Here is a 19405-nt window from a genome sequence, read left to right on the forward strand (position 1 = left end):
AACTCACTCATTATGCAAATTCCTTTCTAGTTCACTTCTCTGAAAATATCCCCTTCATCCTCCATGAACTCCAGTCTGTCTCGCTAACTCAGTGAGACTGCCTCATATTCCCTCTCTGTCAAAAATTTTAATAACTAAAGTTCTAACATTTAGTACTTAAAGTATTTAAAAAATATTTTCATCTCACTCCATCATGGTCATAGAACATCCCTGGAGCTCTTGGCCACATCCTCTACCAAGGCAGTAATGGCCAGCATACTGCAAGGGAAGCCATGGAACAGCCTGGACTGTGAATCTAGCCCCTTCAGCTCTGGCCCAGACTCCCACCAAGACAGCAATTACCATCACTTCACAGGAGAAGCAGCCCCAACTCCTCTGGCTTCAGCCCACACTTCAACAAGGCAATCACCATCATGTTGTGGAAGAAAGCATTGCCTACATCAGGCTCTGAAATTAGCATTGCTAGCTCTAGTTCTACCTTCCATCAAGGTGGTGGCCTTTAGCATAGCCTGGCAGAAGCCACAACCTCTGTTTGCTTCAGATCCAACTTTCCCACCAAAGCTACTAGGCACACACAGACTGCATAATAAGTTTCCCACACAAGGACTACCTGCATAGGTATGTCCAGGGTAGGTTACTGTTTCATCTGATTTCATAGAGATAATGAAATTCTGAAATTCAAGCAAAATGAGAAGACAATATGTTTCAAATGAAAGAATAAAATGAAAACTCAGGGAGAAAAACTGTAATGAAATGAAGATAAGTAATTTACCTGATAAAAGTGTCAAAACAATGTTCATAAAGATATTCACTAAACTTAGTAAAAGAATAAAGAACACAGTGAGAATGTCATTAAAGAATTAGAACATATAAAAAAGAAACAAACGGAGTTGAAGAATACAATAACTGAAATTTTAAAACACTAGAAGGGTGACTTCCTTGGTGGTACAGTGGCTAAGATTTCACACTCCCAATGCCGTAGCCCTGGGTTCAATCCCTGCTCAGCAACTAGATCTCACATACCACAAGAAAAAGATTCCTCATGCCATGACAAAGATTGAATATCCCATGAGCTGCAATTAAGAGCCATTGCAGCCAAGTAAATAAATAAGTATCTTTTCTTATAAAAAAAAAAAGAGCCATTTGTTTAATTTGACATTGTTGTTCAGTTGCTAAGCCATGTCTAACTCTTTGCAACCCCATGAACTGTAGCATGCCAAGCTTCCCTGTCCTTCACTATCTACTGGAGTTTGCTCAAACTCAAGTCCATTGAGTCAGTGAGGCCATCTAACCATCTCACCCTCTACCACCCGCTTCTCCTCTTGCCCTCAGTCTTTCCCAGCATCAGGGTCTTTTCCAACGGGTGAGCTGTTCGCATCAGGTGGCCTAATATCAGAGCTTCAGCTTCAGCATCAGCATCAGTTCTTCCAATGAACCTTCAGGACTGACTAGTTTGATCTCCTTTCAGTCCAAGGGACTCTCAAGAATCTTCTCCAGTACCACAGTTCAAAAGTATAAATTCTTTGACACTTAGGCCTCTTTATGGTCCAACTCTCCCATCCATACATGACTACTGGAAAAACCATAGCTTTGACTATACAGACCTTTGTCAACAAAGTAATGTTTCTGCTTTTTAATATGCTGTCTAGGTTCATCATAGCTTTTATTCCAAGGAAAAAGCATCTTTTAATTTCATGGGTGCAGTCACCATCTGCAGTGATTTGGAGCCCCCCAAAATAAAATCTGTCACTGCTTCCACTTTTCCTCCATCTATAAATTGGTGAATAAATATTTGATTTTTTAGATGGTATCTGTAAAAGTCATTAGGTAAGCTCATGGAAGTAAAGGTGGCATTTTAAGCTTTGAAAAGAGATATCTGGAGAGATTCAGACCACAACCTACCGGATCACATTGCATAATTATAATTGTACTACCCACATATTAATCTATCACACAACTAAAAAGTTGTAAAACATGAATGCTCATGAAAGCCTGTACCATAGACTATTATTGTTGTTGCTCTGGCTTTTCACAATCCTTTATGCATTGCTCAAAGGTTAATGAAAGAAACAAACAAAAGCAAAACAAACAAACAAAAAACACTAGGATATCCTCTGAGAAATGTAATTTATTTACTTCCTCAGTTTGCATCTCTGAAGTTTATGCAGTTCACAGGTTATTTGTTCACAGAACAAATGCTAGGATTGTGAGATCTAAAGACAGCAGAAAGTCTGTAAGGAAAGACATCTCAGTTACACACTCACTTCTGTTATTCCATTGCTTATTAGACTCTTCTAATATACCATTGTAACCAGAGAATAGTTTAATGTGAATTCTGAAAAAAGACATCAGATGAACTAAATGTTGGAAGCTCATTTTTTGTAGAAAGTTACTGGTATCTGTCCTTTCTTTTTCAATAATCTAGGCAAGATTTTCTTTAAAAGATCAATCTTTCCAAGGTGGTTGACAGAGCCATCAAGGAAGTCACATAACAGAGAGGGAGGCTGGTATAACTGAGCTCTTGAAGAATGACAGCAAAGAGCAGATTTAAGGACTGAGGGAAAGTTGTGCAGTATTCAGATGCATGTCACAAGGGTTTTACTCTGCTTCTTTCCAACTTCATAGAGATGAAAAGATCTCCAGTCAAGTATCTAGCTCAAGAGTAGGGATAGGATTAAAATCTTATAAATAACTTAATTGAGGATTTAGCTAATCCCCCAGTTATTCTTTCTTGCAATTCTCTGTTGGACTGACTCAAGATAGATGAGAGAGTTTGTGGAGTTAGAGAAAAACAATTAAATGCCTGTTCTACATGTGCATACCACTGATTTCATATCCTGTATTTGAAATGAGGTTGAAAGTTTAGTTCTGTATTGCTGAACTCAGCTAATGTAGTTTTTAGATCTTCAAGCTTTTTGGAGTTCTTCCTCTTTGGTGAGATGTGGAAAAATTCATCCTCTCTACTCTCCCTCATGAGTCATAAATGACTCAAAAGAGTGAGTTCAGAGAGGTTGCAGACATTTAGCATAAGTTCTTCTCCCGCTTGACTCTTGGAGCTCTTGTCAGTGGATACTGGCTGAGACGTACCTGTTGGCAGTCCCCAGCAGTTGTCCTCAGAGCAGCAGAAACTTCCAAATGAGATGACTACTGACTCAGAGTCTTTATTTCCAGCTATACCATTTTCAGAGGCTACCAACAGGAATTTTATAGCAGCTACCACTGCTTCCAGCAATTTTCAAATGTGCACAGCAGTCCCTCCTAATAGCTGCTGAATCCCTGGGTTTCTTGCACAGGTAGTCTACTCAGTGCTTCTTCCTAAATAAACATTTCTTCACAGGGTGCTGGCGAAGTCCTCAGCCTTGTTGTTGCATAGCCCTTTTAAGAAACCTGGCTTAAATACCATTGAGATTTTGGAATAGGAATAAATCTGAAAAACACTGCAATCACATTTGTTGACATAACTTGTAGATTTAGGAGCTGTCTTTCATCTCATTTTCATCCATTTGAAGATACTTTTCCATGGTGTTTAACTGAGTGATTCCTTTTTATTAGAGTTTAACTCATGTCTCCAGTAAACTTAGTATGAAACATATTCCATTTCAAATATTTGGTTTATGTGTGTGTTAGAAGCTCAGTCGTGTCCGACTCTTTGCAAACCCTTGAACTGTAGCCCGCCAGGCTCCTCTGTCCATGTAATTCTTCAGGCAAGAATACTGGAATGGATTGCCATTCTCTTCTCCAATTTGGTTCATGCATGGAAGTAAATAGTCCTGGATATCCTTTAATTCCATATTTAGAGAAAAATATACAGTTTGAATTTAAATTGAGACACTTGGTCTCTAGGAAAGTTTCCATAAATGCCATGTTGACTTCATTCCCAAACCACTAGGTCCACACTACTCTAAAAGTGGCTTTCTTGGATTTTCCAGTATAATCAGGCACCACCCCAAATATGCCTTAAGAACAATATGAAGCATAGGTTTCAGTTATATTTTCCAGCAATTGCTATAGGAAGTCAATGCCAATTTTGATATTTACATTCTTTAAGATTCCATGGGAAGAAAATTCTCAGATATCTTCATTCCCATTGCTCCTGTCTCTACCCTCAAAGTGGGAGGAAGAGAACAAAAAATATTGCATTGTATTAAAGTAAAGAAAAAAGATATTTTGTGAAAAAAGATAATGTATATCATAGGCAGAGTTAAAAGCAGTTTAAAAAACTGGTAGTGTTTTTCAAGTGCTAAGTCATGTCCAACTCTGCAACTCCAAGGAAGCACAGCAGGCTTCCCTGTCCTTCACCATCTCCTGGAGTTTGCTCAAATTCATGTCAGTGGAGTCAGTAATGCTGTCTGACCATCTCATCCTCTGCCGCCCACTTCTCCTTTTGTTTTCAATGTTTCCCAGGGTCAGAGTTTTTTCCAGTCAACTCTTCACATCAAGCAACCAAAGTATTGATGCTCCAATGATTATTCAGAGCTGATTTCCTTTAGGGTTGATTGGTTTGTTCTCCCTGCAGTCCAATCTTAATTCACTAAAATTATTAGTGAATTTTAATGATACATTAAAAATACAGGATCTCAAAAAATATTTCTGATACGTAATTTAAGAAACACTTCTGAACTGAAAAAGAAATGTGTGTATTTGATATAATGAAAGCAGCTGTTAGAAGATATTTAAACTTCAAAGTTACTGCGTAATATAAAAATTAGCAAAATATTACTGCAAACCACTGGGCCTTGGGGTGCCCAGATATTTGATCGTATATTATTTTGCTTGAGTCTGTGAGGGTGTTTCTGAATGAGATTAACATTTGAATTGATAGACTGAGAAAAGTAGATTACCCTTCCCAATGAAGGTCAGCCTCATCTGATCCTTTGGTGTGAAGAGAGCCTGAGTGAGACAGCATTCTCTCCCTCTGCCTATTTTTCAGTTGGCACGTTAGTCATCTTCTGCCTTGGGGTTTGGACATGGCCTGGAACTCGCATCGTCAGCTCTCCTGGTTATCGGGTCTTTGGATTTGTACTGAAATTGTGTCACTGGCTCTCCTGGGGCTACCCTGGTGGCTCAGTGTTAAAGAATCTGCTGTCAAATGCAGGAGATGCAGGAGACTTGAGATCCATCCCTGGGTCGGAGAGCCATCCCCCTGGAGTAGGAAATGAGCGAAAGTGAAAGTGAAGTCTCTCAGTCATGTCCGACTCTTTGGGACCCCATGGACTGTAGCCTACCTAGTATTCTGCCTGGAAAATATCATGGACAGAGGAGCCTGGTGGGCTGCAGTCCACGGGGTCACAAAGAGTCAGACATAACCGACTGAGTACACATATACCCTTGACTCTCCTGTTTCTCCAGATTGCCAACTGAAGAATTTGAGGCTTCTCAGCCTCAATAACTGTGTGAGTCAATTTCTTGCAATAAATCTCTCTCTCTCCAATATACTGAATAGTATTTATATTATTACTGAAGCATAGATGATTTACAATATTGCTTTACTTTCTACTGTAAAAGTGGATCAATTACACATATACATATAAATAAGGAATGAGTGTTAGTCACTCAGTCATGTCTGACTCTTTGTGGCCATTCCCTTCTCCAAAGGCTCTTCCCTGACCCAGGGATTGAACCTAGGTCTCCAGCATTGCAGTTAGATTCTTTACTGCCTCAGTTACCAGTGAAGCCCCTACATATACATATATCCACTCTTTTTAAGGTTCTTTTCCCATTTGGTATGGGAATACAGAGTATTGAGTAGAGTTCCCTATGCTATGTGGCAGGTCTTTAGCAGCTATCTGCTTTGTAAATAGCAGTGTGTATATGTCAACCTCAACCTTCCAATTTATCTTCACTCCTCCTTTCTTCCCTGGTAGCCATAAGTTTGTTTCTACAACTGTGACTATTTCCATTTTGTAAATAAGTTCATTTTGCCATTTTTTTAGATTCCACATATAAAAATATGTGATATGATATTTGTCTTTCTCTGACTTATTTCATTCAGTATGACAGTCTCTAGATCCACTCATTACTGCAAATAGAATTGTTTCTTTTTATGGCTGAGTGACGGAGAAGGCAATGGCACCCCACTCCAGTACACTTGCCTGGAAAATCCCATGGATGGAGGAGCCTGGTAGGCTGCAGTCCACGGGGTCGCGAAGAATTGGACATGACTGAACGACTTCACTTTCACTTTTCACTTTTATGCATTGGAGAAGGAAATGGCAACCCACTCCAGTGTTCTTGCCTGGAGAATCCCAGGGATGGGGTCGCATAGAGTCAGACATGACTGAAGTGACTTAGCAGTAGCATGACTGAGTGATATTCCATTGTATATATTTGCCACATCGCCATCATTCATTCCTCTGTTGATGGACATTTAGATTGTTTCCATGTCCTGACTGTTGTAGATAGTGCTCCAGTGAATACTGGGACACATGGATCTTTTCAAATTATGGTTTTCTCATGATACGTGCCCAGGACTGGGATTTTTGGATTTTATGGCAACTCTATTTTTAATTTCTTAAGGAACCTCCATTCTGTTCTCCATAGTGGCTGTACTAATTTGCAATCCCACCAATAGTGTAAGAGGTTCCCTTTTCTCTATGATCCCTCTAGAATTTATTGCTTGTAGATTTTTTTTTTTTTTATGTTGATGACCACTCCAATCCATGTGAGCTGATACCTCTCTGTAGTTTTGATTTGCATTTCTCTAATAATTACTGATGTTGATAGGTTAAAGACTTAAATGTAAGGTTGGATAATATCAATATAAAATTCTTAGAGAAAAACAGGCAAAACACTCTCTGACTAACTTCAGCAAGATCTTTATTGATCCACCTCCTAGGGTAATGAAAATAAACAAATGGGACCTAATTAAATTTAAAGCTTTTGTACATCAAAGGAAACTATAAACAAAATCAAAAAACAGCTCAAAGAATGGGAGAAAATATTTGCAAACTAAGCAACTGACAAGGGATTAATCTCCAAAATTTGCAGTTCATGAAGCTCAATATCAAATAAATAAGTAAATGAACAATTCAATTTAAAAAATGACTGAAAAATCTGAATAACCTGCTAGGCTTCTCTAGATAGATTTTTCCAAAGAAGACGTACAGATGAGCAAGAGGTCCATATATTCTATTTTTTTCCCTTGCTCTGGAGAACATGGACCAATGCACAAAACGTACTCTGCACATAAAAGATAGCTAGAAATGGAAATAATAAAGAAAAATTCTTAAAAACTATATTATTAAAAGAAAAACTGTGATGTGTTACTATCTTTGGGTTTCAAGTGAAAGAAGCATAATACAGTCTTCATAAGAAAGAGAATCTATTATCTTAAATAACTGGGAAGTTCAAGACAAATCTGATAAGATATGATTCAAATCAGAGACTTACATTGTATCATTATGCTGAGTCTTGACACAGAGGTCACCTCTGAAATACATCCTCATTTGTAATTTACTTTTTTCTCTTTGACATATATCACAATTTTATGTGCATTTACGATTACATTTTTCCTTTACCTATCTCTATTTGTGTCTCCATTGGGATTTTTTTCCTGCTTTGCTAAATGTTTTGACACCATCACTAGGCTGTTACCTGATAAATAATAGACATTCAATAAATATTTATTAGATAAGTAAATAAATCTTTTTCTCTTTCTTTCTTTTGACTTAGTTTCACCCTTTGTGCTAAGTTTATTTCTCTGTAAGCTGTCTATCCGAGTAACAGGAAAAAGGAACATGAAATTATTAAATCTCTGCTTCTAATGATGCAGTTCAAAAGGCTAAGAGATTCTCAGTCTCACAGTCCTATATTTGGAATTTCATCAAGATTCTTTACAGATAGAATAAAAGTTGGAGCAGTGTGTGATTGATTTCACAGGTCTTTTTGCTCAACCTATGGCAAGGGGTGGAGGAGGTAGTGTTTGTACCTTGATTGAAATATTTGAAATGGTTTGAGGATAAATCATGTTTCACTGTACTGCAAAAAGTGAGGGAAAACAAAAAAGTTAAATTGGATTCAGTGCCTAAAAAGGGAAAGGAATTCATCACTCCCTTATGTGAACATACATCAGAGCATCAAATGATGAGCTGCAGGCAAATTGTGAATCGTAGACTATAACACCACCAGGGGCTCAATTTATCTATTTTCTTAGCTCTTGTTTTTCATCTGTTTGTTTTTCTTCATGGTAGTAAAATGGAAAGCAACACTGAGGTCACCTTTCTTTTATCTTATTCAAACAGTGAAATAAAATAACAGAAATCTGAATGTTGAGAGTTTGTTGTAGTGGTTAGACTCAGTCTCTGCTCCTATGTTTAGTAAGTATTGAAAGAAGTCTGTAAAAAATGGTGATACCAGCAGTAGCAGTAGCAGTAGTGTTTCCTTATCGTAAGGGTTTTAGCAATTGTCATGGATTCTTGAAATAATTTATTCCATGACAGAGTCTCAATTCTTTCAAGCTTTCCAAAACTTTGTAGACACACAATTTATTGACTCATATGTTCTTCTTAAAACACTTACTTAACTTTGTATTCCCTGCATTAGTTTCCAACTGAATCATGATTCAGTAGTAATTACAAAAATATTTTGACTGCAAAGATACTCTACTCTTCAAAATACACTGGTAGAGAATTAAAGGAAAATCACAACATGGTGAAAATATTTCCATAATTTCCCTGTGACAAATAATTATATCTAAAAAAATATTAAACATTCCTACAATTCAATAAGAAGATAAATGATCCAATCTAAAAATTGGAAAGACATTCCAATTAGGAAATGGATAAAAGATTCGATGAGGTACTCAGCTAAAGAAAATAAAAAGAAGGTCAATATACAGACAAATATTCAGCACTTTTATCAAGCATATTCAAATTACAACCACAATTGGATACCATTAGGAAGCTACCTGATGAATGGAATTAAGACTGACAAGTTTTGTTGAGGGTACTAAGCAACTGGTACACCTCATACATCGCTGTTGAGAGTGTAATACAGTAAAGCTACTTTGCCTAATTGTGTGGCAATCACTTAACATATATTTGGAATATAATTCAGGAATCCTATATTTAGATATTTGCTTAATAGGACGAAAAATATCCTCCTACAATTATGTAAAAATATGTGCACAAATGTTTGTAGAGCTCTATTCCTAAGAGTCAAAAATTGGGGGAAAAAAATAAATGTCCATCATCAGGTGATTGGATAAACAAATTATGGTATATTTATACAATGACAATGAAATGAAAAGGATGAAATACTATGTCACAGCTGGCATGGAAAAATTTTTTAAATATGCTGAGTAAAAGAAGCCAAAGAGCAACAAATACATACCATGATTCTATTCGTATGAAGTTCGAGTATTGTTAAGGTTTTAGTGACAGAAAGCAATCACTGATTTCCTAGGGCTGGTGATGGTATGGGAGACTGATAGGGAAGGGACATGAAGGAAAATTTGGGTATGATGAAAGTGCTTTATATTTTGATTATGGTGGCAGTCATGAGTGTACATTTTTGTCAAAAGCATCAAACTATGTACTTCAACTGTTATGCCCGATGTCCGAATCCCCGAGCGGGAAGGGAGAAGGCTTCCAAGACAATGCAACTCGCAGGAAGGGAAGTTTATTACTGACTGGAGCCAGGACTCTCCGCCCGCAACCAACGCAGTGGTGTGGGTCAGAGAGCCCGGAGCCCAAGCTGTTACACAAATTTATAGGGTGAGAAGCGGATTGGTTACACGTTTGCAAAGCAATTTCATTGGTCAATACTTTCGCGCGCGCGGGACTTTCCTGGGGGTTTCCGCCCCGTTCCTAATTTCCTAATTGGCAAACATCGGTCAGTGTTAATTGGTCCTAATTGGCAAACAGTGGTCATTGTTAAGTGAGAGCTACCTGATAATCTTACCAAGTAGGAAGGCCTACTCCTAATCTAAGCTGCGTTACTTCTGCTCGCCTCACACAACTTGGTATGCTTATTGTGCTAAATTATACTTCAATATATTTGGTTAAGAGATGAAACATAAACAAATGAATATCATATCAGAAATAAAAATTAAGGGTATAAAACTTCTAAACACAAATGTAAGGGAAGTTTTCTTTAATCTTGGTTTAGGAAATTGTTTCTTAGACAAGACACAAAAAGCATTAAACATAGAAGAGGGGGGAAATGTAAATTTAAGCAAAATTAAAAGCTCACTCTCATTAGAAGACACTACTGAGAAATAGACATGCAAACTACAAACCTGGGAACAATATTCATAATACATATCTTAAAAACAATTTTAAGCTATTCAATACATCCTAAAAGCTACTGGAGTTCAACAATTTAAAAACAGTTTTGTTTAATGGCTGAGTAATATTCCATGGTGTACATGTACCACAGCTTCCTTATCCATTCGTCTGCTGATGGGCATCTAGGTTGCTTCCATGTCCTGGCTATTATAAATAGTGCTAACTAATAAAAATAATTGAAAAAAAAAAAAACATAAAAAAAATAAAAACAGCTTTGTTATAATGGGCAGAAGACTGGAACAATTTAGTTGAAAGTTATCTGGTCAGTTGCTCGGTTGTGTCCAACTCTTTGCAACCCCATGGACTTCAGCCTGCTAGGCTCCTCTGTCCACGGAATTTTCCAGGCAAGACTACTGATATGGGTTGCCATTTCCTACTCCAGGGGATCTTCCTGATCAAGGGATGGAACCCACATCTCCTATGTCTCCTGCTTTGACAGGCAGATCTTTACCACTAGTGCCACCTGGGAAACTCCTGGAAGATACATGAATAGCCAATAAAAAATAATAATAGTCCAACATAATTTGATATCAGGTTAATACAAGATATGACTAAGTAAGATACTACTACTGACCCCAATAGGATGACTAACATAAAAAAAAAAAACAAAAAAAAAAAACTGGTAGTACCAGTAGTTGGAAAACATATGAAGTAACTGATGAAGTTTTATTTGGCACACTCACTTTAGAAAGCATTTGGGCAACATCTTCTAGAGTTAAATATGTTTACCTAGACATATAAGAGAGAGGAGTGATAATTTTATATCCGCAAAGGTCTTTGACAAAATATGTTCATGGCAGGTTTATTCATAATAGCAAACAATTGGCAACAAATTAAATGCATATCAACAGATAAATGAGTAAACATATTTTTCCTTTGTTAGAGAATCCTACAAAGCAATGCAAAGAACAAAGTATTGTGACTATATCTATATATATGTATATATATATATCCTATGTGTATATTATTCATATACATAATGGAATACTATTCAGTGATAATAAAGAAAGAAACCACTTTTTGTAATAACCTGAATAGACCTTGAATATACTATATAGAGTAAAATGGGTCAGACAGGGAAAGAAAAATACTATATGATCTCACCTTTATGTGGAATCTAAAAAGCTGAATGCATAGAAATAGAGAGTGGAATGGGAAATACTAGTCAAAGAGTACAACTATTCAGTTATGAGAAGATAAATAACTTCTGGGGATATAACACACAAAATGGTGACTATAGTTAACAACTGTATTGTACACTTGAAAATTGCTGAGAAAATTGTCTTAAATGTTCTCAACACACACACACACACACACACACACAACACACTCACAAAGGTTATTGCGTGAGATAATGGAAATGTTAACTGACTTTAGTATGGTAATCATTTCATAATATACAAGTGTTCCAAATTATCATTTTGTACATAATAAATTTACATATCTCATATGTCAATATACTTCAGTACAGGTGGGAAAAAAGTCAACACTCTGTTATCTCAAGGTAGGGAATCAACTAGAAAGTGGCATAAAACAATCTGTGGGTGACAAAATTACTTTATTTCTTGAGTGCTGTGATGGTTAAATGGGTGAATGCATTTGTAGAAACTCACAAATAACTTGCACTTAGAATATCTTAATTTTATTTATGTAAACTATTATTTAATTTAAAAGTAAGATGAAGAAAAATGTAAACAAAAAAGGCAAATTGAGACCTCCCCCGCAAGGCAACATTATAAAAAGCAAATCAACAAAATATATTCAAGGAGCTCAAAGTACGTCATTAAAAATTGTGCAAGAGAAAGTAAAGAAAAAGAACAACTTTTTTTTTGACAGTCCTAATAACAGGAGAGCAAAAGAGAAAAAACCAACAACCGAAGGCAACAGCTTAAAAATCAATTGACCAATCCAAGAAAATCAGCTTAAAAAAGAAAAGCATACAGTTTCCAGTTAAGAGTTGAATACACCCCTCTAGATCATCACAGAGCACCTGACTGGGCTTCCTGTATTATAGAGCAACTTCTCATCCGCAATCTATTTTACAGATGGTAATGTATATAGATCTATGCTACTTTCTCCATTCGTCTAGAGGGATGAGACAGGGGGAAAGGAGGGAGCCTCAACAGGGAGGTGATATATGACTGATTTGCTTTGTTGTGTGGCAGAAACCATCATAACTTTGTAAAGTAATTTCCTCCAATTAAAAAATAAATTGAAAAAAATAGTTAAATACATCCTAATGACAACACAAGAGGGAGCCCTATGGTTACAAAACTAGGAATACCAGCCTTCCCTTCTAAGAGTACAAGAAAATCAATTTCCAATGTATGACAAACCCACTGAAATGTTGTGAAGTAATTAGCCTCCAACAAATAAAAAAAAAAAAAGAGAGAAAAAAGAAAATCAGTTTCACAGAAACATGAAACACGAAAGACTATGTTCAGATCCCATATAAAGTTATTACAGGAAAAAGGCCAAGCAAACCAACGCTGCTACAGGAAATAACTGTGCCTTTGTAGTGAAAACCAAGCTGCACTGTACAGATTCTATTTCAAATAAAGGATTTGTTGCCCCAGCTGATGGCAATGATATAGGTAGGCAGGTTTCAGCTGTCTGCCTCTCCAGGCTTTTTGACAGCAACATAGACACCTCAACCAAATAACCATCCTTTCTGTAGCAGGCACCCTCAGACATTGATTATCACAGTTTTATAAACTCTTGGGCATATTGGCCCAACCCAGGACACCTCTACAGAGCTCACCATCAGATCAGTTCATACTGACACTAGGAATGCCTTTAGCTTGGCTTCTCTCCCTGCCCAGTACATTCCGCTCATTGCACAGGTGTTAATTCCAAGCACTTTTAAATACATATTCTACATTCCAAGGGGTCTTAGAGTATGCTTCCCAGGGAACACAACCTGCAAAAGCCTGAAAGATATACTCATAAAATAGGTGAAAACTAACCAATTATTTCAAAATAAGCTAAAAAAAAAAAAAAAGTGATAAAAGATGTGAAATAACAACAAAGGTCAGAATTCTAAATAATTTTGTTATGCATGGTTGGAAAAACAGACATTTGTGGAAATAGGAACATTAGGAAGCACCTAGAAATGAAAGAAAAACCATTTTTTTCATCAATGAATCTAAACCTGGAGGAAAACAAGACTGAATAAACATGCTGGAAATAGTAGATGTGAATAGAGTGAAAAAAATAGAGAAAAAGATAAAAATAATTCTAGAGACTATATTTTCTAGAATGCTATTGTTAGAAAGTTTGTGACCAGGCAAATACTAATGCCGATATTAAAAGTTACAGTGCTTTTTTTCTGCTGGAGAAGAAGGAAAGAGTAATGAGGTGTTAGTAATACTGTACTTTTGACTCATTTATGTTCACTTGGTGATAATTTATTGACATACAAATCATTATTTGTACACTTTTCTGCCAAGGTGTTTTGTTTCCATAAAAAAGCAATTATAATATAATGCTCTTTCATGAATATGGTTTATTTTAAATGAGGATATTAATGTTAATATTTCTTTTCTATGCATTTCCTATTTTTTTTTTCTTTCTTTCTGAGAACTGTTTGTTTTTATGTTTTGATCAAGTCTTCTTCAAATGTCTGGCAACCCTTGGTTGTTCACATGCATTCCAGACTAAGGCAATAAAAAGTGTGATTAGAAGCTCTCTGTATATGGGTGTTCCTTGTGAACTGATGGGCGCCATTATAGAAGAATCAGGCAGAGACACTTTTCCTATTTAATTGAGGTAGCCTCTAACTTCCAGGCATCTCCTGCAGAAAGATATTCTTCTGTTTCTTAATGGAACTGTTTAAGACTGGCTGTCAGTCTCCTGGGATTTGATCGTGGGAAACAATCTGGGAATGCTCCAGGTTACATGAGCACTCACATCCAACCCTCTGTGTTCAGTATGAAGTGAAATGAAGTGAAGTGAAGTCGCTCAGTCGTGTCAGACTCTTTGCGACCCCATGGACTGCAGCCTACCAGGCCCCTCCTATGGGATTTTCCAGGCAAGAGTACTGGAGTGGGTTGCCATTTCCTATAGCTCCTCACATTTGCCTCAGATCTGCCTTATAGCTCTAGTCCAGAATTCCCCTAATTTAATTGCCATAAAACAAAACCTCCAGTCCTACTACCATGGCTGGAAGAAATACAAAGTCATGCTACTCAAATGGCAGTCGGCTGCCCAGTGCCAATCTGTGAGCTCTAAGGTGGGTATATGAATTGAATGTGAGTATTAAGCAGTTTATAGAATTTTATATTATTGAAGCATCTAATCAGTGGACACACCTCTTGAAGAAGCAAATATTAAAATTTATTTTTTCATTTCATTTTTATAGTTGTTCACTTTTATCACATTTTGCTGAAGTATTGGCTTGTAATTAGATGGAAAAATAAAACTAACTGCTCCCTCATGGCAGATGATTTGAGAAGCTCTGGTTGAGAATCTGTGTTCTTTGAAGTGAAGTGAAAGAGTTAGTCGCTTCAGTCATGTCCGACTCTTTGCAACTCCATGGATTGTAAGCCCACCAGGCTCCTCTGTCCTTGGGATTATCCAGGCAAGAATGCTGGAGTGGGTAGCCATTCACTTCTGGGAATTTCCTGACCCAGGGAACAAACCCGCATCTCCAGCACTGCACGGAGGTTCCTTACGGTCTGAGCCAGCAGGAGACTTTAAACCAATCTTACTCATTTTGTGTCCTCTGATAATTTCAGTTCTGAGGATAATGGTCAGACACAGTTCTGTGTTGTGAATTGGTTGCTTTTAGTTGATTTTGTACCTTGTGTCAGTCTATTTTCAGCACTCTTTCTTCTCCTTGGAACTCGGGTTTTTTTTTGTTGTTTTTTTTTTTTGTTTTTTTTTTTGCTTCTATATATTTCTTTAATATCTTCTGTGCGTTATCCTTTCCTGTTTGACTTCTTTATGAGTATATGTGTATATATATATATACATATATATATTACTCCTGCTATAATTTTGGTAAGTTTAAGGGTAGAATGGAGAAGGCAATGGCAACCCACTCCAGTACTCTTGCCTGGAAAATCCCATGGACAAAGGAGCCTGGTAGGCTGCAGTCCATGGGGTCGCTAGGAGTCGGACACAACTGAGCATCTTCACCTTCACTTTCATGCATTGGAGAAGGAAATGGCAACCCACTCCAGTGTTCTTGCCTGGAGAATCCCAGGGACGGGGGAGCCTGGTGGGCTGCCATCTATGGGGTCACATAGAGTCGGACACAACTGAAGTGACTTAGCAGCAGCAGCAGCACGTGGAGAGGACTGCACACAAGGAATTGAATGTGTCTGAAATTCAGATCACATGAATGATGGGAAAGGATCAGATTATCATCATAGCTGTCTCAAACACATGTTAACTAAGATTAACCCTCCTGGGTGACACAAGAGACAGAAAGTACAAAAATCACAAAGAGACAAACATCAGGTTAATTGTAGGGAAATGACAATGAGAGCTGAAAACAACATGAATGTACATTTTGTGATACCCATTCAGGGCAGGCTGATTTCCCTGGAGATATTGATGACAGGAATTTCCAGACAGGTGAGAGGTAAGATGAGATAAATACCCAAGGTGTACACTGCCTTATACATTCAGATGGCAAATTTGAAACTAGGAGCTCTTCTTAATAAATTTAGTGTAAAAAACAACAGAGACATCTTTTCAGCCTGAGGCAGGATTAGCTAGCTATTATTTCTTGTTCATTTATATGGCATATCTTTTAATTGCATAAGTAGTGGTTCAAAGGAGTGATCAAAAAAGGCATTGAGAAACACCATTTCTTGAGAGTCAAGGAAATAAAGGGTCATTGGAGAAATGTATAAAGCCTTGTTTAATATGCTAATAGAGGCTTATAGTCTATGCAGCTTTACATATTACTTATGCTTTAAAAAAAATCTTATCCATTAGATGCAGGAAAAAAAAAAAACTTAGGTTAAAAAAAGAAAATCATATTATCCCTATTTTTTGTATTTTTAGATTCAGAGAACAACTGTAGTTATATGAAAGTCATGACCTAACCAGTGTCAACCTAAAATCTTCTAATTATTAGTACAGTAACATTTTACCACATCAAGTCACACTCTTAGATTCAAAGTGCCTTCTGGCCCAAGCACCTCATTATAATCTGGATGCAATCTTTAACAAAAAAAAAATCATGAAGATTTTTGGCAAACAAGCCAAACATAGGGCAAGAGATAATGGCTATTAAGACAGTTTTGAGAACCATCAATCTGGGAAAAGAAGAGTAGGAAAGTTATGCTAAAGTGACAGACACTTTGCTATCTCCCTTAATCTGTGCAACAGCCTTGAGATAAACATACTACCAAGACTGCTCTACATAAAAGAACATTAAGGCCCCACAATATCAAGCAACTCATCCAAGGCTATACAGTTACACAGATAAATAGATTAGAAACTTTTATGACATAAACAGTTAGTGATACCTTTGTCCCAAACGTGGGTATACTGTTTGAAAAATGTTGTAATTATAAAGTCTTAATAGAAAACCCCTTCTTCACAATCATTTTCCGAATAGCTAGCTGTACATCTTTGTTTCTGAGGCTGTATACCACAGGGTTCAACAGTGGGGTGATGATGGTGTAGGTCACTGTCACCAGCCTGTCTTTGCCTGAGGTATTGATATGTTTGGCTGAGGGTCTCAGGTAGACAAAAGAAGCACAGCCATAGTGGATGATGACCACAATGAGATGGGAGGCACAGGTGGAAAATGCTTTTCGCTTGCCTTCAACTGATGGTATCTTCAAGATAGTAGAGACAATAAATCCATAAGAGATGCAGATGAAGATCAAGGGCACAATAAGCACTAAGACTCCACAGATAAAGATGACGAGTTCGTTAATGTAACTTCCAGCATAGGCAAGATGGATGACTGGTAAAATGTCACAAAAGTAATGGTTGACCTTGTTGGAGCCACAGAAAGGGAGGCTAAAGACCAAAGTTGTTCCCAACAGAGATATTAGGAAACCACTGACAATGCAAGTTGATGTTAGTTGCCCACATACCCTCCAGCTCATGAGAATGGGGTAGTGCAAAGGCTGACAGATGGCAGCATAACGATCATAGCCCATCACTCCCAGAAGCAGGCAATTGGTGACAGCAAAACCAAGAAAGAAGTACATCTGTGAAGCACAACTCACAAAGGACAGTGTCCTGAATACCGAGAGAAGATTGATAAGCATCTTGGGCAGGATGGCAATTGTGTAGAAGATCTCAGAGGTAGAAAGGACACATAAAAAGAAGTACATGGGTGTGTGGAGGCTGTGATCCAAGCAGATGACTGAAATGATGGTGATGTTTCCACTCAAGATGATCAAATATAGGCAGAGAAAGACCACAAAGAGGACAAGCTGCAATTCCCCAAGGCTGGAGAAACCCAGCAGGAAGAACTCAGTAACACAGGAGGAATTAGCCATGGAGAATTGCTCCTACAGAATAAAGTCAATATGATCAAGTCCATAGACCATTGGAGGTGAGAAATCAAGGAGACTTACCCTTCATAAAGTAGCCATTCTGGATATGAAAGAGAAGCAACAGGATTGTAAAGTTGCCAAATATCTTAAATTAATATGCACCCACAGTGATAACTTTCTGCTAATGATTTTAGCAGTGAACCTGGGGACATGTGTTTACATATAATATACAGATGCTTGCTCAAATAAAGCCTATTCCTCGGGCTTCAAAGACTTACATAGTCCCAACTTGCAAGCATATATAGTCTCTGTTTAGGTCTTTTATTTATTTATTTATTTAGATAATTTAATTCTTAAATGTTCTTTATCTGTAATAATTATTATTTCAAGTGACCATAGTTTCATTCATATTACTGATACAAATATTCTATAAACAATAGCACCAATATCTGAAAATCTACTTCCCATTTGCTTTGAATACATTCCTCATCTAGGGCAATATCTATTGGAATGTTTTGTGTTGCTTGTCCTTAGAGTTTCCTTTCATTGCTAATCACATACCCCATTTTCATGATGTTTTCATTAAAATTAATTTGGATTAGAACTACAGATGCTGTCTTGAAACTAGTTTCATGATTTTGCTACTTACTCTTATAAGACATTAAGCTTGATTACCTCTTACAGAAAACAAGTGGCTAGAATAATTAAGTTTTGCTTCAGTATTCATTGGTTGCCCACTTGGTCATATATCTTATCCTTGATATACCTGACTTGAAAACCCAACAGTCTATTGTTCCCAGTTCTGTCTATGAATTCCTGAGCAGGTAGTCTCAGATACATTCCCTAAGGCTTCTGATACAGTTCTTATTGTTGGTACTAGATTATATATTTTTTTTAATTAAAACAGTCTTATCCGCTCCCACTTCACACTTAAATTGGTTCCTTTATCTGTATTCTCTATCTCAACAAAACTTTTCAAAATCTTCTGTTATACATTTCTGAGGAATATTTAAACACTTAAAAATTCTCATCCTCCAATTTGTTTTGATCTGCAGTACTTCTAAGATCCATTTCTTTCCCTCTGCCAGAAATCAGCTCTTACCTGAACTATTACCCAGAGCATTATGAATGGGCTCCCAGGATTCCACCTGGTCTCACTCAAAGCCAGCTTCCACAATAGCAATACAGTTTTCTTTCAATCGGACAAATTCTATCTTATTAATAAGCTCAATAATTCACAATTATCAATAAAGTTAGAGCAACTGTATTTTGTCTTTCATATTTTCTCAAATTTACCTTTCCACTCATAACTTCCAACACATATTCTTTTACCTTGTCATTGAGAAAATGCATTTAGGCATTGAGAATACTTGAACAGTTACGTCATTTTTCATATCATCCCCTACATCTGGAAATAGTCTATGCTTTATATTTATTGTTTTCCTTCTTTTCTTTTGAGGAACTTCTTTAAATTCCCATTTAAAATAATACATGCTCACTGATCCTTCCTCCAACTTCCTAATCATGTTTTATAGCTTTTTCTGTGTTTTCTTAGCAATCACTAGAATCTTACTTCCTTTGCCACTAGTATTATATATTCATGTCTATCTCCAAATATAATAACTTGCCTGAGACAGAAAATGCATCTCA

At 37.0% G+C, this 19405-nt stretch overlaps 1 protein-coding gene across 1 annotated transcript; it reads right to left on the bottom strand.

Moving 5' to 3' along the window:
- Window positions 1-16810: 16810 nt before the first annotated feature.
- LOC136161204 (olfactory receptor 10R2-like) lies at window positions 16811-17758 on the bottom strand. The gene has a single exon (XM_065925849.1). The coding sequence runs from the start codon at window positions 17756-17758 to the stop codon at window positions 16811-16813; it is 948 nt and encodes a 315-aa protein (XP_065781921.1).
- Between the last annotated feature and the right edge of the window lie 1647 nt (window positions 17759-19405).

The sequence above is a fragment of the Muntiacus reevesi genome, chromosome 1, assembly GCF_963930625.1.
Source record: "Muntiacus reevesi chromosome 1, mMunRee1.1, whole genome shotgun sequence".
Lineage (NCBI taxonomy): Eukaryota > Metazoa > Chordata > Mammalia > Artiodactyla > Cervidae > Muntiacus > Muntiacus reevesi.

Excerpts from the sequence above, each read along its gene's own strand:
- LOC136161204 (XM_065925849.1), bottom strand. The coding sequence starts at position 17,758 with ATGGCTAATTCCTCCTGTGTTACTGAGTTCTTCCTGCTGGGTTTCTCC.